The sequence below is a fragment of the Panthera tigris genome, chromosome A3 (genome assembly GCF_018350195.1).
Source record: "Panthera tigris isolate Pti1 chromosome A3, P.tigris_Pti1_mat1.1, whole genome shotgun sequence".
NCBI lineage: Eukaryota > Metazoa > Chordata > Mammalia > Carnivora > Felidae > Panthera > Panthera tigris.
Window position 1 is genome coordinate 16636034 of NC_056662.1, and position 24502 is coordinate 16660535.

General features: G+C 44.9%; 1 protein-coding gene, 1 long non-coding RNA gene and 1 other non-coding gene across 3 annotated transcripts; 1 reads left to right on the forward strand and 2 right to left on the reverse strand.

Annotated features, from left to right (window-relative positions):
• Nucleotides 1-1128: 1128 nt before the first annotated feature.
• On the reverse strand, nt 1129-22914 carry LOC122237190. Its single transcript, XR_006215436.1, has 4 exons — nt 22475-22914; nt 4863-4984; nt 2428-2542; nt 1129-1386 (listed from the first exon to the last, which is right to left on the reverse strand). It is a non-coding gene; the product is annotated as an uncharacterized LOC122237190 (long non-coding RNA).
• On the forward strand, nt 8462-9326 carry GTSF1L (gametocyte specific factor 1 like). Its single transcript, XM_007077734.2, has one exon. It carries the CDS (start codon nt 8770-8772, stop codon nt 9235-9237), a length of 468 nt encoding a protein of 155 aa, XP_007077796.1. The 5' UTR covers nt 8462-8769; the 3' UTR covers nt 9238-9326.
• LOC122237525 lies at nt 11135-11259 on the reverse strand. Its single transcript, XR_006216127.1, has one exon. It is a non-coding gene; the product is annotated as a small nucleolar RNA SNORA28 (small nucleolar RNA).
• Nucleotides 22915-24502: the final 1588 nt, after the last annotated feature.

Consider the following 24502-nt stretch of genomic DNA (forward strand, 5'->3'; position numbering starts at 1 on the left):
AAGAATTACCAAATGTTTTCAAATAAAAATATTAGCATTTTATAACCAAAACTAAATGGCTTGCCCAGGTGGTAAAACCATAAAGAACAGCACAGAAATTATCATAAAAGCCAGGATAGGGGTTATTTCCGGGTGAAGGGGGAAGGCTGTAATGGTGGGGGGGAGGGGAAGTTTCTGGGAAACCCAATTTTCCTTAATCTGGGAAGTAGTTATAATCATATGTTAACCTGTACATATGGGCTGTTATGTTTTTTCTGTATTATTTATTTATTTAGAAAGAGAGCACATACATGTGAGCAGGGGAGAGGGACAGAGGGAGGGAGGGAAGGAGAGAGAAAGACAGAGAAAGAATCTTAAGCAGGTTCCACACACAGCATGGAGCCCAACACAGGGCTCAATCCCATAATCCTGGGATCACGACCTGAGCTGAAATCAAAAGTCAGTCACTCAATCGACTAAGCCACACAGGCAGCCTTGTTTTTTTCTGTATTTTTATCCCACAATAAAAAGTACTATAGAAATAAAAAACAAGCAGTGAAATACAAGCAATTTACAAATGCGCAGGTGAAAATAAGGGAGGTGAAGCTGAGTTCTGGGATGTTAGCAGTGGCCCTGGGCCTGGAAGAGACAGCAGCGCAGGGCCAGGAGCCCCATAAACCGGCTGATCAATGAGAGGCCTCCCCGTGGTCCAGCTCCAGGCAGCAGCCCCTCCACCACACCCTGAAACCTCCTACCAACTGAAGCCCACTCCCAGTCTTATTAAATGTGTGTGTCCATGCATCGCTAAGCAATTTGGAAGGATATGCGCTACATGCTATTTTCTTCTTCATATACTTTTGCATTTTCTGACTTGTTTTTATAATAAGGTTTGAGAAAATACAGTCAGGTGTCAAGGAAGTAAAGCAGTACAGTTTTTTGTGTTTTGTTTTGTTTTTAAATTTTTTTATGCTTTTTTATTTGTTTTTGAGAGAAAGAGAGAGACAGAGCGTGAGCAGGGGAGGGGCAAAGAGACACACAGAATCTGCAGCAGGCTCCAGGCTCTGAGCTGTCAGCACAGAGCCTGACGCGGGGCTTGAACTTGTGTCCTGAGCCAAAGTCGGCCACCTAACCAACTGAGCCATCCAGGCGCCCAAAAGCAGTATAGTTTTGAGATCAAATATGGGAATGAAGAGGTCTGAGGGTAAAGCCCTCATTTTGTCCTTCAATTGCTAAGAGACTTTCGGCAAGTCCTTCCCCTGTCTAGGCCTCCATCTCCTCATCTGTTCAGTTAGAAGGGTGTGCCAGCTCTTCATCCCCAGTCTCTACCCACCCATTTTCCTACCCTGCTCTGTGTCCTGAAGGTTGGCTCTGTGGACACCCTTGTTGGCTGGCTTCTGGTAGTGGAGGCTAGAAGGCAAGAGAGAAGTAGGGGTGTTTCCTCCCTGCCACCTTCCTTCTTTGGGTCTCATTTTGAGCAGTAGTCAATTATTATGAATAACCATGATCATAGTCATGCGGTTCTTTATCCCAAATTGTTTCAAAGACATGAGATATGTGAGAGGCAGGAAAAGCATATGATGGGCAATCCAAGATTTTTGTAACCTTGGGTACAATTAATACAAGAGGCAGGACTTCTAACCCACAAACAAAACTGACTCAAGAAAACATGGCTCATTAAAAACAACAGCACTAACAAAATGACAGAAGTAAGACCGAACATAATAGGTGCCACAATAAATGTGCACAGATTAAATTCAAGACTCAGGATGGACCCAAAACCAAAATCCAAATTTTTAACCAAAAAGTGAGATTTTCCCAGTGTTCCACGGTAGCGTGCTAGAGGACCCAGGAACACTAAATCCCACCCTGCCATCCACTCTTCCTTACAAAGTTCCCAAGGCACAGACTCTCCAGAAACAAAGGAAAATGGTAAACAAGTTTCCACATTATTATGATTGGGCGTGAGCCCTAACCACAGGTTCCATGAAAACCCAAATCCAAATCTGACAGCCAGCTATTCTAGTGGTCCCCTAGAACAAAGTCACCAGTACCTAGATTGCCACATATAGCAAGTAAAAATACTGGATTCCCATTTAAATGCAAATTTCAGACACACACCAAGTAATTTCTTAGCATAAACATATCCCATGCAATATTTAGAACATACTTGCACTAAAAAAGTGTCACTGTTTATCGGGAATTCAAGTTTAACTGGGTGTTCTGTATTGTATATAGCTACCCGGCACACCATAGCAGGTGAATCAGAAAATGAGAGCCGAGGAAGGGGAAGCTGGCACACAACCCCCACCCTGCCACACGGCAGGGGGGATGCGGAAGATGAGGAAGAGTGGATTTATCAATCTGCAATCTGGCCAGCGCGGTCAGCAGCTCCTCCCGGGGAGATGTCAGAGCAAGCAAAGGGCAGTGGCTTCCCCTCCCCGTACTCACATAAGTGCTGTTTACGAAAAGCCCACATGCAGTGAAATGCCACGGAAAGGTTAAAAGTGAAAGGATTTCCAGATGACTGACAGTGGTGTACTCTTAAATGCTTTTTGCCAGATGCCTGCCGAAATGGTCAAAGGAAAAACACAGAAAAATCTGTATTAGTATATAAACGAGGGAGGAGCCCAGACCACATGCTAGAATCCTTCAAGTGAGACATAATGCTAGGAAAGCCCACCCAGTGAAGCTCTGGCTAGTCGTGTGCTGGGAAAGCTGGATCTTGCCAGCTCCTTGTGAAACCACTGGTAGCTACAGTGGGAGAGTTCACACCATGGAAATCAGCAGATGCGATAGGTTGGGGACTTTTTTTTTTTTTTAAGAACTGGTCATTAAACATTTGTTGGACTGGCTGTGCCGTAAATCACCAAATAAGAAGAAATAGATGTGTGAGTAAGCTGAAAGGACCCTGGAGCAGAGGCAGTCAGTGCCCCTCCCATATGCATGGTCCCATGCATGGGTTCCCCTCCCATATGGAAGATCCGGTATGTTCTGCCTAACCTCCAGTCTCCACATCTATTTGTAGTACCAAGACTGCCCATGCTTGGAAGGTCAGAAGGGCCAAGGAACTTATAAACCCCCTGACATAGCTGTCAACAGATGAGTCTTGTGGAAGTCGGGGTATACGTGTTCCAGCTCCCTGACCCCTTGGGTGGGGCAATTCCAGAATGTGTAGGCATTCCCCATTATTTCCCCAAAGGCCTTCAGATGCCCACCGAGGTAGCTGGATTAACCACTCACACTTTAATCTTTGCCAGCCTTTGCTAGTTTCCATATATATTTTTCTGAATACAATTTTTGCTTGGTTTTCTTATTATGGAAAAATATGTGCATTGAAAGCTTTAGAAAGTACAGAAGACATACCATGACAGTGTTTGTCTCATTCTTTTAAAATATTTATATACGTATACAGATATATCTCACTTCCCCGCTCTCTAGAGACTTACCTGAAGACACTACTTGAGTCTGAATCCTTATCTCAGGCTCTGCTTCTGGGGAAACCCAAGTGAAAACAGAGCTACATCTCCAGCAGGACTCCATGCAATGGACAAGCTCAAAGCAATAAGGAGTAGGAAAGCTAATGCTTCAGAGCAGCTGTAGGGGACCAACGCTTGGTGTTGATGTTAACCCTTGGCTGGGTGCTTCAGACAATTCAGCCTCCAAGGTAACAAAACAAAAGGACAGCAAATCCTATCTGCGCTGAGACTGGTACAGCTTCCTACAGAGATACACAGACATCCCCCACTGCAGTGCCCCCTTCTCTAAAATGAACAGAGAAGCAACAGGAACTCAAGAATGGGCTCAGAGGTCCAAAGGGAGGGGCCTGAGTACTAGGACCTTTCATAAATAGTTGTCCCTCAAGGAATAAGAGTAGACCTTAAAACAAAATTCTCTGAAATACTTTCCATGGAAAACTGGCTGTTCAAGACACTATGAGGCGTTAAGAGAAACTGAGGCTCAGAAACACTGAGCTAAATGAAGGTACACAGTCTGTTTTACCTAGAACTTCCTGGATCATGTGGACAGACATGGCGATTCCCCAGGAAAGGGATATAATATTCCAGCTCCCTGTAGAACTCATGTTCCAGCTTCACATAATAAATACATACAAACAGAAAAGACATTTAATTCAAACATCTGTAAGGAAGTGACTAAAACTGATGACATTCAAGGCCACAAGGAAACCTCAGAGATACTAATGAGCAATCCTCTTTGGTCACATTATCTGACCACAATGCAATAAAAACAGAGATTAAAAACCAAAGGATAAATGAAAAAAATTAAATTACTTGGAAATTTATTCCTAAATAACTCAAGTCAAGGAAGGGAACAAAACTGCAATTATAGGCCATTCAGAACATAATGACAATTGGATCTCTGCATAGCAAAACTCATGGAATGTAACTAAACACTGCCTGTAGCTCTAAATGTTTTTGTTATAAAATAAGGAAGACTGAAAGTAAATGAAGCATCCAACTCAAGAAGCTGGAAAATAAGCAACAAGATAAACTCAGGGAAAGAATTAAAAGTTAAGGTAAAAGTTAATGAACAAGAAAACATAAAAATCAGAACTGGTAAATCAAAGACTCTGCTCCTTGTAAAGAGCTGTAAGATACCTAGACTTGTAAAATCCCAATAAAGAGAGAGGGCAGGGAGCATGAAAGAGAGAGAGTACAAAAAAATAAATAAAAATTAGAAAAGTAAAGGAAATTTAACCAAAGATGCGGAGAAGAGTTTTCAAATTATAAGAGATAAACAATACACACAGTATCCTAGTTTATCTAGAATGTTCAGTGGGGAATGCCTGTATATCAGTCTGCTCAGGCTGCATAACAAAATACCACTGATTGGGTAGCTTAAACTACAAAAGTTCATTTTCTCACAATTCTGGAGGCTGGAAGTTCAAGATCACAGCGCTGGCAGGGGTGGTGTCTGGTGGGATCTCTCTTCCCGGCTTGCAGATGGCCACCTCACCATGTCCTCATATGGCCTCTCCTCTGTGCTCCTGTGGGAGATATCTCTGCAGTCTCATTCTTTTCTTATAAGGACACCAGCTCTACTGGATGAGGGCCCCCACCCTTATATCTCATTTAACTTGAATTACTTCCCTAAAGGCCCCTACAAATACCATCGCATTGAAGATAGGGCCTCCACACATGAATTGGGGGGGCAGGGGGACACAATTCAGTCCCTAACAGCATATTTTTCTAGAAAAGTGAGAATTGCCAAGAGAAGCAGAAAACCATGGAACCAAGGTGAACATGGACATAGAACTATTTCCCAAAAGTGTTAGGAGTCAGAGTGTTTAGTAGACAAGTTCTTTAAAACTTTCCAACAATGTTCCCAGGCTGTTTAACTACCCAGAAAGCAGAAAAAGATAAAATGGGCTCCAACTCATCTACAAATCTAGCACAGCCATGATACATAAACCTGACAGAGATAACCAAAAACTTCACCCAGCCTGGCATCTTAACAAGATCCCAGGCGATTCGTATGCATGTTACAGTTTGAGCAGCACTGTACCGCGCAACAGGGAGGGTTTTCAAAATAAAGTCCTCAAGTCAAAGGGGCTAGCAGGAGCCCAGTGGGCTGAGACCAGGGCAGCCTTGAGCAAAGAGCAGCCGGCAGAAGACAGCATAGAGGAAATCCCGGGCCAGAATTCGAGTTCTCAGGGGGGCTATCTAGGCTGTCCACACCTGTCTGCTGGACATGCAGGGAGACACTGGGAGCCAGAAATGGAGTGGACAACACACCCCAGCGCCACATACACATGACATGAGTTTGGCATGTTTGGGATATCCTTACATACTGAAGGATGTTCCCAGAGCAGAGGGCACAGAGTTCACACTGACATGCTAAGGGGTATGAGGAGGCTGCTTGGCTCAGCTCAGTGTAAGAAACCCACAGCAAAACTCTCTAGGGAGTAGGGAGCTCCCTGTCACCATATGACCATCCTCCAGGGATGTTCCAGAAGGGATGCCAGCCCTGGGAGAGAAGCCAGTCTTGATGTAATATGTCCTCCCAAGCTTGTGACTCTAATCCTCTAATGGCTCCATCCCACCCCATAATGACAAGTGATGACTTGGCTGGCCAAGACACACAACTGTGCATTTTCAGAAAACATTATTCCTGCATGCTCCATGACCTTCTCTCTCCACGCCTGCATTACCATCTGTCGGTAGCACCTCTCAAGAGGGTAAGTGCGGGAGGGTAATGAGCAGAATCTGACCTCACTTGCATTATTGGTCATGTAGGTGCAGACAGGCCCAGAAAGTGCTGCTTAGATAGGTGTGTCTGCAGCCCTCGCTCCCTTCAAGTTTCCATGGTGAGCAACCTGTCAGGTCCCAGGCTCAGAACAGATGCTGGGAGAAGGCTGCAGGCTTGCAGACCATTCAAGATGTCCATTAGAAGCATTATCAAGTCCAGTCTTCCCTCTCTCCATAATGGACTAAATGCTGGCCTGCCACACTAATGGGTACTTGGCCACAAAGAAGCCTGCAATAGCTAATGCCCCATTCCTTATTATGTGGATTTCAATGACGGGTGAAGTGCTTTCATTATCATCTCCATTTGCAGACTTACACATGCCTGAATTACTCAGTGTCTGGGTCAGCCCTGGTCATAAGCATGAAAAAGGCTACGGGACTAGGAACTGAAAAAGCATTGTAAGCATCGCCCACAAACTGTGCCAGGCTTTGGGGGAATGGAAGAACAGATACCAAACCACATGTTAACTCCCAGCAGGGCCAGTGTCATACCTCCTCCAATACTGGGTTGCAGGCTTACAGAAAATGGGCACTCTATCCCATAAATGGAATGGAAGTTACAATTTACCAAGGACACCTTCTCAACAAAGTATACCAGGAGCTGTCCCTAGGGGGATGGGGAGTAAAGGGGGTACAGTGAGCACGACTCCGTGAGCCCTTCATTCCTCACAGCAACAGGTTGGTTGGAAGCACTAGAATGCCCAGCATTCTAGAGTAAGTTCCTGCCAGAACGCAAGCAGCCCCCAGTGAGCACTGACCAAGGTGTTTATCCCCCACTCTAAGTTAGGACTTTGGGTTTTCTCCCTTGGAGATGGAGGGAGTATGTTATGTGTGTGTGGAGAAAAGGGAAACAAATATTGGTGACAAGGAGACACAGGACGTTCTTAGGACTTTTTTTTTAAAGATTTTATTTTTAAGTAATCTCTACACCCAACATGGGGCTCAAGCCCACAACCCTGAGATCAAGAGTCACACACTCCACAGACTGAGCAGCCCGGTACCTTTTAGGACTCTTGACAAGGTTCCTATTCTCCTCCTTCTGGGTACACAATAGGACTGTACCTCTTTGACCAAGAGTGTAGTGTGGCCAGAAGGCTCACTCAGGACAATGAAATGTCGGCGGAAGTGACATGTATCATTTCAGTGGAAGTACGAGAATAAGGTAGAAGCAATATTTGAAGAGACAATGGCTGAACATTTCCCAAAACTAATGAAAGACACTAATCCACAGATTCTAGAGGTCTAAAAGTAAAAACAAAGAATAAATAAAAAAGAGACCCACATGTCAACATGATAGTGAAACTACAGAAAAACTAAAGAGAAAGAAAAGTTCTTTAAAAGAGACATGAAAAGAAACAGATTACCTTCACAAGAAGTTAGGTAGTGGTGGAATTCTGAATTCTCAACCCTAGTGGAAGCTGGAAGAAACTGAACTCCGCTTCAGTGAAGAAAGGAAAATAGCACAACTATACTCCACAAAGTTATTCTTCAAGAAGGAGGATAAGATAAAGACGATTTCAGACAAACAAAACCAAAAGAGTTCATCAGGAGAACACTCTAAAAGGTAAACCTCTAACGGAAACCAAGTGATCCCACGTGGCAGGTCTGAAATACAAGCAGCAGAGAGAAGTCAACATGAGGACAAGTGGCAACAAACCTGGACCGTGTGGAATGACAGTAGCAATGCTGTCTGGGCAACTTTTTAAAATTAGGCTTAAAATAATAACACAATAAGTCAAGAGGAAAGTGTATGTAGAGAAAGTCCTGTACTACTTGGAAAGAGGATGAGACTTTTATGAACTTCAAACCTTGGTAAGTTATTTAGGAATGTTTCAATCTGTAAAGTAACTACTAATGATTAGAGAATGTGTAACTTACAAAACCGTGGGGGAAATGGAAAGAATTTTTTTAAACTATCTAAAATTAGGAAGGAAGAGAGAAAAAAATCAACCAAAGAATAGGTCAGGAAGCACAATATAATAGATTTAAACTCAAATATATCAGGAATTACATTAAACATATAAGTTTAGAAACAGTTAAATGACAAAAGACACGTCACCAGCAATTTTGAATGGCAGCTTTCCCCAAAGCTACCCCACCTCTTGAAAGCGATGGACAAGTGGCCTTTCACTGATGACTCCAGCTGCCCATTGTGACCATTCACGACTGCTCCCTGACATCACACAGCGTACCTGTAGGAATCAAGCAGAGCTGGCATGTACCCCCTTCACCTTCCTGTGGGGCTGCTGTGGTGTTCTGGCTCTCGCATGTGCTTTATACGGTTCTTCTGTGTAACTCTGCTCTCTGTGCAGCTGCCCCCGACAGTTCCTTGTCCCTTTCCTAACCCACCACTTGTGGCTGCAGAGCACCGGAAACATGAGTTGTTAAGACCTTGGCCAACAGAGTTCTAAGGGCCAACTCTGGGCAGAGGACAGCTCCATCCTCCTTACCAAGGGCTCTTCCAACAGGGGCGTTTCATTTTGAATCTGGGAAGTGAGCTACTCTGCCTCAAGAACAATTTCTCATGGAGCCAGAAGCCTTAGAAATTTGCCCTTACAACCCGCACCACCGAGTCCCACTCAGCAGATTTCAGTACCACCTGGCATCCTGCAGGAGAAAGAACCCCAAGAAAGCCAAAAAGATGGCCAGCTGCAAATACAACGCCTGCCACGTGGTCCCCATCAAAAAGCTGGAGGAGCACGAGGCTGTCTGTGTCAGCAGAAGCACAATGGAGGAAGAGGACAGCCTGTGCCCCCTGAAAGTTAGCCTTCCAAGTTCAGAGCAGAGTGGAAATATCCCTCCAGAGCACCCCTGGCTCCCCAGTTCTGACGTCTGGAATGTCGACAGCACTAACTGCCATCCCACGTTTGTCCTTAAAACTTTTGTTCCCCAAAAGCTTGTTTGCGAAAGTGACATAAGAGAGCCAGAGAGAGAGAGAGGCCCATTCCCCAAGACTGACCACCCCCAGAAGACTCTCAGACCAGGAGGATAAACCACCAGCAGCAGAAAGCAGCGCTTGCCTCTTAAATGCCGGAAAGGAGATGCAACTCCCCAGAATAAAAGTGCGAAGTGAGCCACCTGGGACACCTCGTTTTTCATGAAGCAGTTGGTAAAGATCTAAAGGCTGGCAGGACATTCTGCTGGCAAAGATGGGGCAAACAGGCACTTTCGTAACATTGGTGAGAAGGTAAGCTGATAAATCTCTGCGGAGGGCAATTTGACAGAAGCTGTCAAAATGACCAGTGTGCTCTGCTTCGATGGCGCGATTCTACTTCTAGGAATGCATCCTGTAAATATATTCACACTTGCAGAAGAAGAAGTGAGTGCAAGGTTACCCACTGCCATGTTATTTGTAGCAGTAAAGGTCAGTCAGAAATGATCCAAATACCTCTTGCGAGAGGGTTTGATTAAATGAATTACGGTGCAGCCATATACAGAAATAGTATGCTGCCATGAGAAAGGGTGAGGCAGCGCTTTCAATACTGGCTTAGAAAGTCTAAAACATAGTGTTTAACTCAGACACCAGCAAGCATTTTCTCTAATAGCCCAGAGAGCAAACAAAAAAGGCCAGAGGCTTTATAAACCACATGTTCTCTGTCACAGCTATTCAGCTCTGCCTTAGTGGCATGGAAGCAGCCACAAACAATATGTAAACAAATAAATATAGGTTCCAATAAACCTATTTATAGAAACTCGTAACAGGCTAGATTTGGCCTGTGGGACACAGTTTGCCAACTCCTGGTTTAACTGATAAAAGCCAAGTCCAGAACATTCTGTATATTATGCTACCATTTTTGCCCAGTTGTGGGAAAGAACATATGCACGTATGGGCTTATATTTGCATAACATTTCTCTCAAGGATACACTAGGACAGCGGTCTACCTACAAAGCATACAATGTCTAACTGATCCCTCACAGAAAAAGTTTGTTAGTCTCTTCCCTAGAAACTTACCAGCTCTCGGGGCAGCTGGGGGCTCATTTGGTTAAGTGTCTGACTCCTGATCTCTGCTCAGGTCATGATCTCACTGTCTGTGAAATCAAGCCCCATGTGAGGCCCTGTGCTCATAGCACAGAGCCTGCTTGGTGTTCTCTTTCTCCTCTCTCCTCCCTGACTCGCACTCTCTGTCTCTCAAAATAAATAAATACACTTAAAAAAATCTTTAAAAAAAAAAGAAAGAAAATGATCAGCTCTCTCCAGGGAAGGCAACTAGGTGACGGAAAGTCAGGGGAGAGAGACTTTAGTCTACAGACACTTGAGTACCTTTTATTTTTTTTTCTACATAGAAAAAAGAAGGAAGTAAAAGTTTAATTCTGTGGTTTACATTACACCTCATTGTGTCTCATGAACATTTAAAACCCTGTCCCCTTTTGCTTTGGAACCCTCCCCTCAGAAAACCATACACTAACCCAATGCTACCTCCAATTCTAAGAGGATTCACAGATCAAATTCATCTACTGTTATTTCATATGTAAGAAATTCACGCTAAGAATGGAATGTCCCAGGGGCGCCTGGGTGGCCTGGTTGATTAAGTGTCAGACTTCAGCTCAGGTCATCATCTCATAGTTCATGAGCTCAAGCCCTACATCAGGCTCTCTACTGTCAGCACAGAGCCTGCTTAGGATCCTCTGTCCCTCTGTACTCACCCCCTCTGCCCCTTCCCCACTTGCACTCTCTGTCTCTCTCAAAATAAATAAGTAACTTAAAAAAAAAAAAAAAAAGGAATGTCCCCAAACAGTAGAGGTATTAACTGTTAGGGAAGATTGAAATGAAGAGGGATGCCTCAGAAGACCATGTAGTTTGTGAAGGTGGGTACTCCCGACCCTCTTTTTCCTCCCTCATGAGTCTGTACAAGGGCATATCTCAAGTGCACTTTAGCGACAGCTGCAACACTGTTTAAGTATATGCAACAGCTGATCTCATGGGGAGAAAACACCTGAATAGGTTAAACCTTCTTGCTATAGCAAGTTCATGTTGTGTTAGACAATTTCAATCATCTGCCATGGAGCACTGCCTGCAACCAACCCTTCAGTACCTTTTACATGTGAATACATGTGAATATACTATCTGGTAAAAATTAAAATACACATTTTTAAAACAGTGAAAGACTTAAGTCTTTTGAAAGTTTTTCAGTGGCACAAAAACAGACACATAGACCAATGGAATAGAATAGAAACCCCAGAACTAGACCCACAAACGCATGGCCAACTCATCTTTGACAAAGCAGGAAAGAACATCCAATGGAAAAAAGACAGTCTCTTTAACAAATGGTGCTGGGAGAACTGGACGGCAACATGCAGAAGGCTGAAACTAGACCACTTTCTCACACCATTCACAAAAATAAACTCAAAATGGATAAAGGACCTGAATGTGAGACAGGAAACCATCAAAACCTTAGAGGAGAAAGCAGGAAAAGACCTCTCTGACCTCAGCCGTAGCAATCTCTTACTCGACACATCCCTAAAGGCAAGGGAATTAAAAGCAAAAGTGAATTACTGGGACCTTATGAAGATAAAAAGCTTCTGCACAGCAAAGGAAACAACCAACAAAACTAAACGGCAACCAACGGAATGGGAAAAGATATTTGCAAGTGACATATCGGACAAAGGGCTAGTATCCAAATCTATAAAGAGCTCACCAAACTCCACACCCGAAAAACAAATAACCCAGTGAAGAAATGGGCAGAAAACATGAAGAGACACTTCTCTAAAGAAGACATCCGGATGGCCAACAGGCACATGAAAAGATGCTCAACGTCGCTCCTCATCAGGGAAATACAAATCAACACCACACTCAGATATCACCTCACGCCAGTCAGAGTGGCCAAAATGAACAAATCAGGAGACTATAGATGCTGGAGAGGATGTGGAGAAACGGGAACCCTCTTGCACTGTTGGTGGGAATGCAAATTGGTGCAGCCACTCTGGAAAGCAGTGTGGAGGTTCCTCAGAAAATTAAAAATAGACCTACCCTATGACCCAGCAATAGCACTGCTAGGAATTTACCCAAGGGATACAGGAGTACTGATGCATAGGGGCACTTGTACCCGAATGTTTATAGCAGCACTCTCAACAATAGCCAAATTATGGAAAGAGCCTAAATGTCCATCAACTGATGAATGGATAAAGAAATTGTGGTTTAGGGGCGCCTGGGTGGCTCAGTCGGTTAAGCGGCCGACTTCGGCTCAGGTCATGATCTCGCGGTCCGTGAGTTCGAGCCCCGCGTCGGGCTCTGTGCTGACAGCTCGGAGCCTGGAGCCTGCTTCGGATTCTGTGTCTCCCTCTCTCTGACCCTCCCCTGTTCATGCTCTGTCTCTCCCTGTCTCAAAAATAAATAAAACGTTAAAAAAATTAAAAAAAAAAAAAAAAAGAAATTGTGGTTTATATACACAATGGAATACTACGTGGCAATGAGAAAGAATGAAATATGGCCTTTTGTAGCAACGTGGATGGAACTGGAGAGTGTGATGCTAAGTGAAATAAGCCATACAGAGAAAGACAGATACCATATGGTTTCACTCTTATGTGGATCCTGAGAAACTTTACAGAAACCCATGGGGGAGGGGAAGGGAAAAAAAAAAAAAAAAGAGGCTAGAGTGGGAGAGAGCCAAAGCATAGGAGACTGTTAAAAACTGAGAACAAACTGAGGGTTGATGGGGGGTGGGAGGGAGGGGAGGGTGGGTGATGGGTATTGAGGAGGGCACCTTTTGGGATGAGCACTGGGTGTTGTATGGAAACCAATTTGACAATAAATTTCATATAACAAAAAAAAAAAAAAAAAAGTTTTTCAGGAGGAAATCTTAACTGCTAAGTTATTTTTAAGTAATCATAACTTTGCCAACCCTGGGCCTCTCAATTCTTTCTACAAAGTGGGAAATAAAGATTTCTTCTTGCAAAAAGAAGAAGAAGAAGGGGAAGGGAAAGGGGAAGGGGAAGAGGAAGAGGAAGAGGAAGAGGAAGAAGAAGAAGAAGAAGAAGAAGAAGAAGAAGAAGAAGAAGAAGAAGAAGAAGAAGGTGAAGAAGAAGAAAGAAGAGCAAGTTGTTCTAGTTGTTGCCCCTAGAAAGTCTGTAAAGTGCATGAATTAGAGAACTGACATACAGAAAGCAAATGAAATAAGAAGGTCATGTGTAGGGCATATATCTGTAAACTACTGGCCACCAGGACCAAGAAAAAGAAAAAAGTAATTTGGTTTGGGTGTGAATGAAACAAATTGGTCATGAATTAATCATTCTTGATGCCGTGTGATAGATAAATTTTACTATTCTCTCCATTTGATATAAATTTGAAGTCTTCCATACTAAAAGTATTTTTAAATATACATACATGTACTAAAATGCAATGTGGGATCCCAGATTGGATCCTGGAAAAGAAAAGGACATAAGTGGAAAAACTGGTAAAATCCAAATAAAGTCTGTAGTTACTACTATTGTACTAATGTGAATTTCTTAGTTTTGCTAAATGTACCACATGCTCTCGTTAAGATGTTAACACTAGGGAAAGCTGGGTGGAGAATATATGGGAATTCTTCGTACTGTCTTTGCAAATTTTCTGTAAATCTAAAATGATTTCAAAACAAAAAATGTAAATACACTGAGCAAAGAGCAACACAATAGCCAGGACTGAAGCCCAGCCACACTTCTTACTAATGTTAGGACTCAGGGATACCCTACCATTTCTGGGATTCTGTTTCCTCATCTGCAAGGTAGGGATGACAAACTCCTGGGACTGTGGGGAAGATTAAGGGATGACATGCAGGATTATCAGGACAGTGTCTAGCACGTAGAAAGCTCCTGACTAATGCTACCTACTAGTAGCAGAAATGGTGGTATTATTCAGCAAAAAGAATATGTAATGGGCTAAGAGAAACAAGATGAGTAAGTAAACTTATAAAATATGTACACAAAGTTAATCAACTGAGAAAATCATCAATTTTGCATTTAAAATGATAAAACAAAACTTCTCAATGAAAATAGGTCAGGAAAGTGGCACCTGGTTGGCTCAGTCAGTTAAGCATCAGACTTTAGCTCAGGTCATGATCTCACGGTCTGTGGGTTCAAGCCCTGAATCGGGCTCTGTGCTCGGAGCCTGGAGCCTGCTTCAGATTCTGTGTGTGTGTCCCTCTCTCTACCCCTCGTCTGCTCCATTCTGTCTCTCTCTCAAAAATAAATAAACATTAAAACTTTTTTATAAAAAGAAGAAAAAAAATAGGCCAGAAAAGGACATTGTTCAGGACAGAAGCAATAACAGATACGCATATTAAAATTTTTTAATAGCCTCTAAAATAAGAGAAATTTTTTTATATGATTCAAACCAGGCAAGAAAAGAAAACAGACCAGGATATTACAGAAAACTTTATAAATTTGTGGTGCTTGGGTGGCTCAGTCAGTAAAGCATCCAACTATGGCGTAGGTCCTGATCTCATGGTTTGAGAGTTTGAGCCCCGCGTCAGGCTCTGCACTGACAGCACTGAGCCTGCTTCGGATCCTCTGTCTCACATTTTCTCTGCTCCTCCTCTGCTCTCATGTGCACTCTATTTCAAAAAAACCTTTAAAAAAACGTATAAATCCAACAGAGAAAAGAAAGGGGAGGAGGTGCCTGGGTAACTCAGTCGGTTGAGCATCTGAGTCTTGATTTTGGCTCAGGTCATGATGTCACAGTTTGTGATTTCGAGTCCCGCACTGGGCTCTGCACTGACAGTGCCGAATCTACTTGAGATTCTGTCTCCCTCTCTCTCTGCCCCTCCCTGCTTACTTCTATCTCTCTCTAAATAAATAAAAATAAACTTAAAATAGAAAAAAAGAAAAGGGGGAAACAATAGTGAAAACACAAAATATAATGGTAGAAATCAACCCAGATGTCAATAATCATATAAATGAAAATAGACTTAGCCCACCTATTTAAAAACATTCCATTTACTTCTCTAAATCAAATACATGCCTATTCTGAGCAGTACTAACCAATACCTTTAAGCCAAAGATAGAGGCAAATACGTGAAATGTATGCTGCTACCACCACCCCCCATGCATATAACAGACATAACTAACCAATCAGAGCACATTTTCCTGAGCCTGGACAATACCTTCAGAATCTTTCTCAACACAACGCTCCAGGCTGCCATTACACAGAGGACAGAAGTCAGCTCTATCTTAACAGAGCTCCCTGTAGGCAATTCCCCAGCTGGCCAATGACCCTCATGGCCTGACTTGAAGTGTTTCAGGAAAGTAAGGAATACAAGGGCTTAAGAAAAACTCCTGCCTGGACATCAGGGAAGAAAGACCAGGCAAGAAAGGTATGTCTGTTCTAAACTCCTGGGCTGGATCTCAGCCAGCTAGCTGTTCCCTCCCCTCAGTCCTCATCCCTTGCCTCTACTGGGCCAGTCTCCAGAGAACACTGGCTGCAAAGCACACTTTTACTGAGACCATCATAAAAACATTTGTTAGCAGTGATGGTGACCATAGCAAGCTAGTGCTGGGCTGGACCTGTGGCTGAATCAGAGAGGAGAGCCCATGGCCGGGGAAAAGCACTCACGAGCCCTGGGCAGTAGACAAGCTTCCCAGGTTCGTGTAGAGGATTCCTGGCAAATGGGGAGCCTAGCAGCAGAGCCGTGTCCTAGGGCAGAGGGGGCTCTGGCATGGCAGAGGGGGGAGGAAAGAAAGGGGAGCTACATTGGAGCCAGGCGCCTTATAGATATTGTTTTATTAAGGCCTGGCCACAACACAGAGGGGCAACTATTTCTATTTCCAATATACAGACGTGAGAAAGGAGTCTCAGAGAAGCTAAATAACCTGCACTGGTTCACAAAGCTTGTAAGTGGCAAGTGGCCTGATGAATTTAAACCCATCCCCAACAATTCCACTCCTAGAAAGGCATAAACCAGAAATGTGTACATGAGCTCACCAAAAGGTTAGGACAAGCTGTTCATAACAGTTCTATTTATAATAGCCAATCCAGAGACTTTCCCCATGCCTTTCACAAGAATGAGCAAATTGTGCAGAAGCCATATAATGGAACACTCTATAGTCATGAGAGTAAACAAATTGCAACTATCCAAATCAACATGGGTAAATATTTTGTAATAGGAAATTTGGTTTATACAATGTTTAACAAAAAAAAAAAAAAAAAAAAAAAAAAAAGGCAAGCGGCACCTGGGTGGTTCAGTCAGTTGAATGGCAGCTCTTCATTTCAGCAGAGGTTGAGGTCATGCCCCACATCGAGCTCCATGCTGAGATTGGAGCCTGCTTTAGATTCTCTCTCTCCCTCTGTCCCTCTCCCCAGCTCATACCTCTCTCTCTCAAATAAAAAATAATAATAATAATAAAAGTAAAGTAAAAATAAAAGCTTCAAGAGACAAAACAGGGTCAACTGGCTGGCTCAGTCTGTACAGCATTTGACTCTTGATCTTGGGGTTGTACGTTTGAGCCCCATATTGGGGGTAGAGATTACTTAAAAATAAAATATTTAAAAATAAATAAATAAAAATAAAATATTAAAAAGGCAAAACAGAGAGCACTTAGCTGGCTCAGCAGGTTAAGCACCCAACTTCAGCTCAGGTCATGATCTCACCATCTGTGAGTTTGAGCCCCGCCCCGTGTCAGGCTCTGTGCCAACAGTTCAGAGCCTGAAGCCTGCTTCACATTCTGTGTCTCCCCCTCTCTCTGCCCCTTCCCCACTCACACTCCGTCTCTCTCTCTCAAAAATAAAAACAGGGGCGTCTGGGTGGCTCGGTCAGTTAAGCGTCTGACTTCGGCTCAGGTCATGATCTCACGGTTTGTGAGTTCGAGCCCCATGTCGGGCTCTGTGCTGACAGCTCAGAGCCTGGAGCCTGCTTCAGATTCTGTGTCTCCCCATCTCTCAGCCCCTCCCCTGCTCATGCTCTGTCTCCCTCTGTCTCTCAATAATAAATAAGTGTTAAAAAATAAAATAAAATAAAATAAAATAAAATAAAATAAAATAAAATAAAATAAAAACATTAAAAAAAATTTTAAGGCAAAACAAGGGCACCTGGCTGGCTCAGTCAGTTTAGCAGTCCATTAGCACAGAGCTGATTTTGGATCCTCTGTCCCCCTCTCTCTGTGCTTCTCCCCCACTCAGGCACACTTGCTCTCTCAAAAATATAAAAATAAAACATTTTTTAAAAAGGCAAAATAATCTATGGTGCTTAAGGTCAGGGTGATGGTTACCCTTGGCAGAATGGAAAGGGGAGTTTCTGGGGTGCTGGTCATGTTCTCTCTCTCGATGTGGGTGCTGGTTACATGACTGTGTTTACTTTGTGAAGATTCATCCAGCTGTAGACTTGGGATTTGTGTACTTGTCTGTCTGTTGAACTTTTATGGAAAGTCTTTAAAAACTGAACCCATACCTAATGCTCTCCTGCACCACACTGCTTCTCTGGCTGATAACTATGAAGCAAGTGATGACACAGAACAGGGCACACTTAAGTGCGAGCCTGCAAGTGAAGAGTGGCTCAAGTCATGCCCCAGGCCCTAGCTGGTAACTTCCCCTTGGAGCACTCCACTGAAGCATGGATACGAACTCCTCCTCTGCACGGTTTCTTAAGCATGAGAAAGGAATGAGAAAGCATTTTGTAGTAGCATCGCTAAGAGCCCGTATTTTCTAAGCCCCAGATGTGTGCCAGTGTTCTCTCCAGCCCCTTCAACAATGTGAAAGGTTAAGGATTCTCCCCATTTTATCACGAGGACACCAAGGCTCAGAGCAGGAAAGAAACATAGCCAGTAACAGCCAGGCTGGGATTCACATCTAGGTCTGTCTGATCCAAAGTCAGAAGAGCCCTAGAAAACTTGCCCCATGTCCTAGGGAATAATCAAGACATAGGCACAGTCACATGGCTCTGGCTTCTAGAACCCTTCATCCCACTCATTTCCAGTCCAGTTCTGGGAACTCCAGGTCTCCTAAGTTCCTCCTCCACCCAGCTGCGCCCCGGGTGCACTATTTTCTAGGGCTTTCTAGTGAACACAAGTCTACCTTGTGTATCAGCTAGTTGTCATATAATGATTCTGAGTAACAAACCACCCCAACATTCAGCTGCTTGAAACAACATTCTTACCATGCATCATTTGGAGGTTGACTAATCTAGGTTTACAAAAAGCAGACAAAAAACCAGGATATTGGACATGTAAACAATAGGATTAGCATGTGTCAAAAATGGGACACTGCCCTCAATGCCTGAAGACTATACATTCTTTTCAGACTCATGAGGAACACTTACAAAATTGACTGTATGCTTGATCATAAAGTAAGTTTCAACAAATTTCAAAGACTTGAAACCACAGAGACTATGTTCTCTGACCACAGGACAATTAAGATAGAAATCAACACTAAAAAAATGACAAAGCTTCCCCTACCCCTCTGGTCCCAGCTTCCCAAGGCCTTTCTCACTGCCACATCACTTCATGGCAGAATGAGACATTTACTGAGCACCTACTGGATACCAGGCCAGGCTGCTCACTGGGCGGGGGGCAGGGACTCTTTCCCAGAGAGGGGACAAACATATGCTCAATTGTGCCTTTCTGAAGATGCACTTGCAACTCAGCCTTTACACCAGTCCTTGTCAGACTGTTCCATTTGGTGCATACTTTAACCTAGATACCTATAGGGCAGCCTTAATTAACATACACGTAAAACACCTTCATCCTGACCAGCTGAGACCACTGGTCTACATCAGTGAAAAGTTTCATTCTTAGCTCAGATTGAAACTCAGCTTTAATTACTTTATTAGCTTATTATTAAGTAGGCTCCACACCCAGCATGGAGCCCATTGCAAGGCTTGAACTCACAACCATGAAATGAAGATCTGAGCTGGGATGAAGAGTCAGATGCTTAACCATCTAAGCCACCCAGGTGCCCCAATCAGCTTTAATCATTTTAAAACACATATGGCCTAAGGTGGAAACATAAACTCCATCTTTAGGGGAGGCTGAATCACTGTCATTTCTAAATCAGAGACTTGGTGACCTATGGAAACAGGACAGATTGATTCATGCTAGGGTCTGCTGAGAAAATGGCTAATTCTGGCAGTCAGGCTCTCAAGCTCATCCTGGCCTATCAAATACCTTTCCTGGGTCTCCAATTTCCCCACAAACCAGCTCCCAATGCACCTTAGTTATTCCTATTTGATATTACTAAGGGGGAGGATTTTTTCTCTAAAGAATCCTTTTCTTCACAATTGGTGTCCAACAATGGAGCTGGCTGATAAGTAATAAAGCCACCTCTCCCAATCAGTGGAGGTGTTCAAGCAAAGGTCAGACAACTGCTTGATGAGGATGCTGGAGAGAAGGCCTGAAAAACAGAAAAATGCTTCAAGGACTTTTCCAAGACCTAAAAAAACTTCTTTGGCCCACTTTACCTGCTGCTGCAAAAACACTAATGGCCACCAGGTGGTGACAGAGTCACACCATCATTGCAAAAGCTCTAAGAGCCCAGCACACAGCTTTTCCTGGAAGTACCAAAAACCTAAGTGAAACAAAATATAAACAACTAAAATTAAAAATAGGATTACCAAGGCACCTGGGCAGCTCAGTTGATTAAGCGTCCAACTTCAGCTCAGGTCATGATCTCATGCTTAGCAAGTTCAAGCCCCACAACAGGCTCTGTGCTGACAGTTCAGAGCCTAGAGCCTGCTTCAGATTCTGTCTCCCTCTGTCTGCCTCTCCCCTGCTTGCACTTTGTCTCTCAAAAATAAATAAACATTAAAAAAAAATTAGGGGAGACTGGGTGGCTCAGTCAGTTAAGTGTCCAACTTCAGCTCAGGTCATGATCTTGCGGTTCATGAGTTTGAACACCACATCGGGTTCTGTGCTCACAACTCAGAGCCTGGAGCCTGTTTTGGATCCTGTGTCTCCCTCTCTCTCTGCCCCTCCCCTGCTCGTGCTCTCTCTCTCTCTCTCTCTCTCTCAAAAATAAATAAACACTAAAAAATTTGTAATTAAAAAAAAAAGAATTACCATATGATCCATCAATCCCACTTCTGGGTATACAGCCAAAAGGACTGAAAACAGGATCTCGAGATATCTGCACACCCATATTGACAGCCTTATTCACAACTGACAAGAGGTGGAAGCAACCTTGTGTCCATTCACAGAAAGATGAATGGGTAAGTAAAATGTGGTCTATACATGCAGTAGAATATTATTCAGCCTTAAAAAGGAAAATTCTGGGGTGCCTGTGTGGCTCAGTTGGCTAGGCATCCAACTTCGGCTCAGGTCATGATTTTGAGTCCGGTTCGTGAGTCCAAGCACTGGTGGTGCAGAGCCTGCCTAGGATTCTCTCTCTCCTTCTCTCTCCCTGCCCCTTCCCCAAGTGTGCTCTCTCTCTCAAAAAAATAATAAACTTAAAAAGAATTTTTTAAAAGGAAGGAAATTCTGATACAAACTACAACAGGGATGAACCTTGATATTATGTGAAGTTAAATCAGCTATCACAAAACAATATGATTCTACTTTATACAAGATACTTAAGAGTAGTCAAATTCATAGAATTGGAAGGTAGAATGGTGGTTTCCAGAGACTGGGGGAGGGGGAAATGAGGAGTTAATGGGTCCAGTTTCAATTTCAGAAGCTGAAAAAATTCTAGCTATCTGTTGCATGACAATGTGCATATAGTTAACATGGTTGAACTGTATACTTAGGAAAAGTTAAGATGGTAAACTTTGCTATGTTTTAAACCACAATAAAAAGGGAACAAAACTGAGTCTGGCACGTAGAAGGGATCTGTGATTATCAGTCATGAGCAGAGACTGTGTATCAGGCCTTCAGAGTCAGTTTAATCTCTGGGCACTCCAGCACAGGTGACGATGGAGGACATGGTCCAGCCTGGGACAGGGAAGCCTGCATCTGGGAAAAGGTGGGGTATGACTCTGGGAAGGACCTCTGGTGGCTGGAATGGAAGAAGTGGGGGACTCTCAAGATACACATACAACTCTCAGACACAGACACTTTTTGGTCAGGCCCTATGGTCACATAGCAGAAAGTCAGATCTTTCGTTGGTCTTGGCAAGAGGACAACCCCACCTCAAGTAGTCCAACATGAGATCCTTAGCTCATGAATGCCCAACAATGGCCACAGCATCACTGATCCCTCCTGGTTTTCATATTCATTCAACAAATATTTGTTGAGCACCTACTATGTGCCAGTCACTAATCAGTGCTGGGGATAAAGCCGTGAACATGGCTGGTATCATCCCTGCTCCCTTGGATATTACATGCAAACGGGAGAGTCAATAATGTACAATAAGCCAGTACAACACAGGTGTAACTGCAACTAGACAGGCCCTTCCCAAGAGGATGCCCCACTGCCTGAGAATCAGGGGCAGGTGGAAGGGGTCCAGGGAGCTATCACCCTGGAAACCACATGGCCAGGGCTGGCCTGAATCTGCCCAGACTGAGTTCTTAGAGTGAGTGAAACTCTAGGAGATGTTGTAGAGACCCAGAAGAAGACAAGATAGCAATGGCCCCAGATATCTCACTGATTTTGATCAACTGAATGATTAGTACCATTAATCCCTACTACCCAAAGTGCAGTCCCCAACTCAGCATCACCTGGAAACTCATTAGAAACCCAAGCCCTGCCTGAAAAGCCTCCTGGACCAAAGTCTGCCTTTTAACAGGATCCTACTGTGATTCAGGTGCATGGCAGAATCTGGGAAGCATTTCATTATACCGTTAGTGGTGGTCACCTCTGAGGAAAATGAGGGTGTATCGATGAGAGGGAACTTCTGCATTCTAGTTTATACACTTCTATGTCACTTGAATTTCATGTGAGGCTTTTAAAAATAAAAAATAGGCAAAAATGTATTAAAACATCTTAGAAGACAATTCCCTTTATTAAAGGGGAGATATAAAATGCAAATAAATGTTGCACGACATATCTCAAACATCATACAGACGCCCTGTAGCTAAACGTAAGTCCCCAACGCGTCGCGCAATGTCCACCTGCCCCGCTCCTCCCAGGGGGCGCCTAGCCTGCTCCCGAACCCCAGCAGCAACCTCGAGCTGAGAACACCATTTTCGCATTCGGAGTTCTTCGTGACTGCCATACGGGCTGCTCACTGCCACGCCTTGCTCTTCCACCCTGGTGCTGGTCCAGCCCGGGCTTTAACTCTCGGCTGTGGCCTCCCGCTCCGTGAGGGCCAGGACACCTGACCAACGTCGGCTGACTGTGCAACAGCGCCCGTATCAACAAACCACCCCCAAATTTAGTGGCACTTAAAACAATACCGATTTCCTATTTCTTAAGAGTCCGTGGTCGGCCGAGCAGTTCCGGACTGGGCCAGATCAGGTGAGGCTGGATGGCTTAGGATGTGCTCGTTCACGCGCCTGGAGTCACCTGGTCATTCCCGCCTCTCTCAGCAGGCTTTCCCACAATCCCTCACGCGGCAATCAGGGGCTTCCCATTGGGCTTCGTAAGTCACGTGACCCGTGCAGGGGCGTGGCTGCCAGGAGCAGTAATTTTTAGAGGGCAGTTGCCAGAATCCAATCCCACAGCCTCTGTTCCTCTGACCCCGTCTCCTTCACCTCCAGGCCCTGTGAGCCAGCGGATACTGAGCCACCATCTGGATCTTGTCAGGACACTCAGCCTCTGCCATCCTAATTGAATCCCGCCTTTCCCTCCCACCTGTCTTCTGCCCTACTCCCTCCCTGAAGTCAGGTACCCGGCACCTCAGCACCTCATCATCACTCCCTCTTGCTTGTCGCACTGGCCTAGGAAACACTGGGCCCTGGATCAACCCGGTTGACCAAGTTCCCCAGGCCAGCCAGGGGCTGCAGACCCCACTGGAGCAATGTGTGCTCCCACACTTCCAATCAAACCGCAAGGCGCCCTCAGCACCGACCCTGGTAAACAAGTCCCCGCGGCCCACATGGTGACCCCACGGTGGCTAGGGGCTGCATCTGGCCTCCTCACCCAAGCCTCCCTTTCCTCCTAGCAGGCAGCCTGGCCCCCATGCCATTCACGTTTCCCCTGCTTTCTTTCTTCAAAGCCCCTCTGGCTTGTGTACAGATGTTGGCTTATGCCCTCTCTAGAATCTAAGCCCTGTGAGAATAAGGTTGTTTGGAAGCGTCTTGGCGTTTATTCTTGTATCCTCAGCACCAGGCACACGGGGGACCCTCGATGCCTGTTCACTTACTGCATGAAGCAGAGAACAGCTCCAGTGCAGAGTTCGCCAGAGGTGGCAAGTTAACATGTTTGCAATTAGCAGGGAGCCTCAGGACAGGCCCTGGGCATAGGTGGACAAGGCAGCCGGGAGCAGGCACTGTCAGAAAGCCCCTGGTGGGTTGTAGGCCAGCTCACTGAGGTGCAGCTACTGACCACCTGCCTAACAACAGCTCTCTGGGAGCCTATCATAAATCTAGGGTGGGAGGACTGGAGGGCAGGTGGTCTCAGAGGCTTGTTGCATCCGATTTTGATGTAGGTGTCCTACCGAGTCACAGTGAACCCTAGGTATGAAGGTCCCTTAGTCCCTCACTGGGGTCACCTGTCAATGCTGATAGCCCCGCGGGGACCATTCAGTGATGAAGCCTAGGATCTACAGGTCCCTGGGGGAAGGAGTTGGTGGGGGGCGGGGGAAGGGGTCCAGGCCAGGAAATCAACAAAGGCACAGGGGCATGTGGCAGATGTGGCCCTGCCATAGAACTGGCTGCAGCATCTGGCTTGGCCACAGGAGGTGCAGGAAGGACTTAGCCAGGCTCAAACCGGGGGTCTCCTGAGGAGGGCTCTGCCATGCTGAGCGACAAGACCCCATGTACAAATTCAACAGGACAGGGGTGTGTCAGAGTCAGACTAACTCCCAGTCCTCCTCTTTACAGGACAGGGCCCCAGGCAAGAGGATTGGTCTTCAAGTCTCCCTTGGGAACCAGAGGCACTGAAGCAGAGTGTAGAGATGGGTCTGTCCCAGGCAGATGCCCGTCCTGTGGTGAACTGAGACCTCAGCCCCCAAGGATGGCCACATGCCAAATCCCATGAACCCTACTGCTGAATAATACCTCACTCCCCAGTCTAGACCTTCTCAGACCTGGCACCCACCCCTCTTCAATCCCCAGATTCCAGCCAAGTGCCAGTCATCCCACTGCACCATGATCAGGGTGGACCACAGCCCAAGCTCCAACTGCTGCCATGGCCTTGCCAAGTTAAGACTACTGTGCCAGAAGGTTCTGTCCACCTGCCATTCACTTCTTTACTGGTCTCACCTGGGGGCAGGGCTCATGGCAGGCCAGGTCAGCCAACAATGCCAAAGGCCAAGCAGGATG